The sequence below is a fragment of the Tarenaya hassleriana genome, unplaced genomic scaffold, assembly GCF_000463585.1.
Source record: "Tarenaya hassleriana unplaced genomic scaffold, ASM46358v1 Cleome74, whole genome shotgun sequence".
In the NCBI taxonomy this organism is placed as follows: Eukaryota; Viridiplantae; Streptophyta; class Magnoliopsida; order Brassicales; family Cleomaceae; genus Tarenaya; species Tarenaya hassleriana.
Window position 1 is genome coordinate 323,337 of NW_010969940.1, and position 5,200 is coordinate 328,536.

Consider the following 5,200-nt stretch of genomic DNA (forward strand, 5'->3'; position numbering starts at 1 on the left):
ATATATATATATATATATGATATATGGTGGTGCGCATAATATATATGTATATATAATATATATATATGAGTGCTTAGTATAAAGTTTACAAATATATATAAATATAAGTACATATACGTACACACTTGTATATATTTGTATACACATATAATTATATGTATATATGTATATAGTTTGTGAAAAAGTTGAACCCTCAAAGAGAAATGCGGAAAACTAATCAGTTCTATTCACTTGAGAAAGATAGTCAAGTACAACTTACTTTTTGTTGTAAGAATCGTACTTACTACACACACCCGAAACTCCCCCTGAGTTTCTTCCCCTCTCACAATGAATTCTACTGATCAAAAAACCTCACCACATAAATCACTAAACTTCAAGTCATCAAAAACACATAGAGTCATCGCATACGCACATAAGTTCAGATCATTAGTATAAGAGAAAAAAAAACATCAGAATCGATCAGATGAGTCCTCCGATGAACTCTTGACCCTCTTAACTTTCTTGATTGTTCCTGACTTCTTCGAGGTTTCTGCTTTCCGTGGAGTTTGTTTGGGCATCTCAGGCTCTTCTTCTTCTTCTTCCTCCGAATCTTCTTCTTCTGAGTATAGATCTCCTTCTGCTTCCTCAATTTCTCCCCCTGTGGGCATGAACGAAATAATCAACAAACAAGTTTATCCAGTTGAGGAATACCTGATTGAATAATGAGCACATTACTCAGAGTTGCTTCCACAAATTCATGGACTGATGCACGAATCTTCTGGCAGTGTGTTGCCTGCTTCCTTAGACCGAGTTCCATCTTGATCAGAGCCTTTTCTGCGTCCTTGAGTGTCTCCAGCATCTTCTTGAAGTCCTTCTTACCTTTTCCCTTCTTCCTTTTGATTCTTGACTCAACTACTAGAGGTTTTTGAACAACCTCAGTGTTCTCCTTTGGATCAATGAGTTCAGGGCACTGCTTGATGAGTATACTTTGAATCAAGCAAGGATAGGGTAACCTGAACCTTGCTCTGAAGTTCAGTGCTCTTTCCAGAATATGATCAAAGATCATGTTTCCATAATTGATCTTGATTCCTTTCTTCACGCAGTAGATGAGAATTGCCAGCCTCTTGTGGATCAGACTCGATCGTCTTCGAGTTTGATCTTTGCCGAATCTTTCTCCTGAAATCTCTCAAAGTTTGTTGGACCTGCAACAAACTTTCAACAACCCAAGATACGTGCAAATATATGCACTAACAATCTCCCCCTTGTTGGTTATTTCAGATCATGCACACAATTGTAAATCCTTCATCAAATTCCAACAAGCTAGAGTCATTACACACTAAACTTCAAGTCATCAAAAACACATAGAGTCATCGCATACGCACCTTAGAAATTATGCTCCTTCTCTCTACGCCGATCTGCAACTTGTGTCTTCTTTATATAGGCTCCTCCCTTAGCCTCAGATCTCCACGAATTGATTTGATAGACTTCTCCTTGATTCTTGTTTGTTTCGTGTCTATCTTCAAGATCTCATCTTTATCTCTTCAGCTTGACTCTATCTCTTCAGCTTTGACTTCATCTGAATCTTGTCAGTTGCATCTCAGATATCTTCGAGTTTGATCTTTGCCGAATCTTAGGATCTTTCCCCGTATGTACACTCGATGGTACATCGGATCTCCCGCCCTCACAATCTTCTTCGAGATGTTAGCATAGAATTTCTTGATCAGAATTTTGCTGTGTGGGCAAGCATATGTGACAGTTTCTTCTAGTCCTAGACTCTCTAGGAAGTCCCAAATCCCTTGCTCTTTGAAATTGCTGACATTTACATTTCTCTCAACAATTGTGTTGAGGTTCTTCATGTCATTGAATCTTTGTTCGGACTTTTCATCAACAAAGTGATGAGACATGCAGAGGCTTGCCAGTAGCTCCTCATCTTCTGATCCAGAAGGTGAACTGGGTGGTTCCTTTTCTTCCTGAATTTTCTTCTTCCCCTTCCTCTTCTCCTTTCTGTATTCCTCAGAGACTTTTGAGGATTTTGCTGGGGGCATATGTTTTGCAGCTTCACCTTTCCTTTTCACAGCTTTCTTAGGGGTCTTTTGCTCAGAAATCACCAAACTTGGTTGTGATTTCATCTTCCTTGGGATTTTCTTGACAGGGCTTTTGACAGTTTTCACTGATTTTGTTGCTACTTGAGATCGGGTCCTCGCTCTTTGTTCAGTAACAACTCGTGTATCAGGGCCCTTTCCCTTTTTCTCAACAACCTTGGCCTTGGCCTTCTTCTGCTCAACTCTGGAATCCACTTCAACTCCATCATCTTCTTTTGGTTTGAGCACCTCCGTCTCTGTTGCTGAGTCCGCAACAACTTCCAGTTCAGCATCATCCTTGGATTTTTCTTGCCCTAACTGTTCAGAGGGCAGTTCATCCATCCGTTTGGATGTGTCACCCACATCCTTCCTAGATTCTTTATGCTGAACACTCATGTCCTTATCAAAATCTACTCTCCTTTTTGCTCCTTTTCTAATCAGCCTAACGTACCCACTGAACATCAATTAGCTGATATATTTACTAAACCACTTGACATGAATAGGTTTACGTGTTTGCAAAAATCTCTTGGTATTGGAACTTTTTGATTTTGATCACTAATTGAGTTTGTTCTGAAGTGTTTAAGTGAAACAGTGTTGAAAGGGCGGTCAGTGATACTTCGCAAGATAGTCAGGTGCACTTCAAAGATTGGTGATACAAAAATCCCCTGGTACTCCTCTGTCAGTGTACACTCAGTAAACAATGAGTGATATTTCGCAATAAAAAAAAAAAAAAAAAAAAAAAAAAAAAAAAAAAAAAAAAAAAAAAAAAAAACCTGACATGAGTAGATTAAATAAATCGCTCGGGTCTAAGTTGAGCCTCATATTGTCCATTCGACGGTCTAAGGTCTGATGACAATGATTCATCATACTCCGCTGTAAGTTAGCTCTTACAAGAGTATATCCAAGAGAGATAGGCTGGACTTAAGTGGTGAAACAGTATGAACGGACACAACGTCCTAGAAGTTCAGGCGGATGAAAGAGAAAAATACGAGAAAAATGTATCCATGGTTCGTGAAGTATGCACTGGACGAAGCGTGAGGTGTCACTGACTCAACTGGATATACTGCGAACTAAGGTACGAAAGAATGAATTCCTTTGGTGTTAAAATCGTAAGTTATTGCGTAACGGATTTCTGTTTCATTTATTTTTTTAAAACGTTATTTTTGAAAAGATTGATGTGAGTGGTTGAGTAAATGTTCGGTTATGGGGAAGTGGGATCCGAAAAATCAGAGATTCCCAAAACAAACTCTTTGCCCACAATAAAAAGAGGTGTTTCTCTCTCTATCCCTGCGAAGTTCTGGAGCTGAAGAACCCTAAAATCTGGGAAGTTGATTCGCACGAGTGTGAGGTCCAACAGAGAGTAACGAAGAGAGAATAAAATCCCTAGATTCAGTCTCAGCATGGATCCAAAAGAAAAGAGAGAAGAAAAGAGTGAGGATCATCACCTTGACTCAGAGGAAGGTTCATCTAGAGAAGGAAAATCGAGTGAACCCAGGAAAGAAGAATCTTCAAACTCGTTTGTGAGTGCTGAAGAAGATCCAGAAGAGAACCCATCAGAAGAATCTCGCCGAAATCCGAGGGAGAGTCTTCGCAATAGCAAAGAAGACAAAGTAGGCGAAGAGATCCAAGAACTCGAAAGTCCAGAAGAAAAGACGCAAGAAGCGGAGATACCCGAAGAACCACAGCAAGAAACAACTAAGATCGAAGATAAAGATCTACAAACTTCACTGCCTCCAGAACAAGCTGATTCGGGTAAGCTCGATGATCTTTTTGTCTACCCTACTGACGAACTAGATGTGAGCTCGGATAGTGAACCTAGGCTGATTAGAAAAGGAGCAAAAAGGAGAGTAGATTTTGATAAGGACATGAGTGTTCAGCATAAAGAATCTAGGAAGGATGTGGGTGACACATCCAAACGGATGGATGAACTGCCCTCTGAACAGTTAGGGCAAGAAAAATCCAAGGATGATGCTGAACTGGAAGTTGTTGCGGACTCAGCAACAGAGACGGAGGTGCTCAAACCAAAAGAAGATGATGGAGTTGAAGTGGATTCCAGAGTTGAGCAGAAGAAGGCCAAGGCCAAGGTTGTTGAGAAAAAGGGAAAGGGACCTGATACACGAGTTGTTGCTGAACAAAGAGCGAGGACCCGATCTCAAGTAGCAACAAAATCAGTGAAAACTGTCAAAAGCCCTGTCAAGAAAATCCCAAGGAAGATGAAATCACAACCAAGTTTGGTGATTTCTGAGCAAAAGACCCCTAAGAAAGCTGTGAAAAGGAAAGGTGAAGCTGCAAAACATATGCCCCCAGCAAAATCCTCAAAAGTCTCTGAGGAATACAGAAAGGAGAAGAGGAAGGGGAAGAAGAAAATTCAGGAAGAAAAGGAACCACCCAGTTCACCTTCTGGATCAGAAGATGAGGAGCTACTGGCAAGCCTCTGCATGTCTCATCACTTTGTTGATGAAAAGTCCGAACAAAGATTCAATGACATGAAGAACCTCAACACAATTGTTGAGAGAAATGTAAATGTCAGCAATTTCAAAGAGCAAGGGATTTGGGACTTCCTAGAGAGTCTAGGACTAGAAGAAACTGTCACATATGCTTGCCCACACAGCAAAATTCTGATCAAGGAATTCTATGCTAACATCTCGAAGAAGATTGTGAGGGAGGGAGATCCGATGTACCATCGGGTGTACATACGAGGAAAGATCCTACACTTCTCTCCAGCAGTGATCAATAAGTTCTTAGGATTGAAGAACACAGTGGTGGCAACCATGGACGAACTGGATAGAGAGATTGATCAGAAGGAACTGGAAATAGCTCTCACTGATAGCTATGACGAGAAGAGGAAAGAAGAGATAGCACCAGTAGACCTGAATTTTGAATCTTCAGTTCTGTTCAAGATCGCCAGATCCAACTGGTTACCAACTCAGCGATCGAGTCTGATCCACAAGAGATTGGCGATACTCATCTACTGCGTGAAGAAGGGAATCAAGATCAATTATGGAAGTATGATCTTTGATCACATTCTGGATAGAGCACTGAACTTCAGAGCAAGGTTCAGGTTACCCTATCCTTGCTTGATTCAAAGTATACTCATCAAGCAGTGCCCTGAACTCATTGATCCAAAGGAGAACACTGAG

General features: G+C 40.6%; 2 protein-coding genes across 2 annotated transcripts; both read right to left on the reverse strand.

The window, feature by feature from the left end:
* Window positions 1–449: 449 nt before the first annotated feature.
* Window positions 450–1,045, reverse strand: LOC109116165. Its single transcript, XM_019201100.1, has 2 exons — window positions 715–1,045; window positions 450–637 (listed from the first exon to the last, which is right to left on the reverse strand). Exons 1-2 carry the CDS (start codon window positions 1,043–1,045, stop codon window positions 450–452), a joined length of 519 nt encoding a protein of 172 aa, XP_019056645.1.
* Window positions 1,046–1,565: 520 nt separating this feature from the next.
* On the reverse strand, window positions 1,566–2,456 carry LOC104801747 (neurofilament heavy polypeptide-like). Its single transcript, XM_010525088.1, has one exon. The coding sequence runs from the start codon at window positions 2,454–2,456 to the stop codon at window positions 1,566–1,568; it is 891 nt and encodes a 296-aa protein (XP_010523390.1).
* Window positions 2,457–5,200: the final 2,744 nt, after the last annotated feature.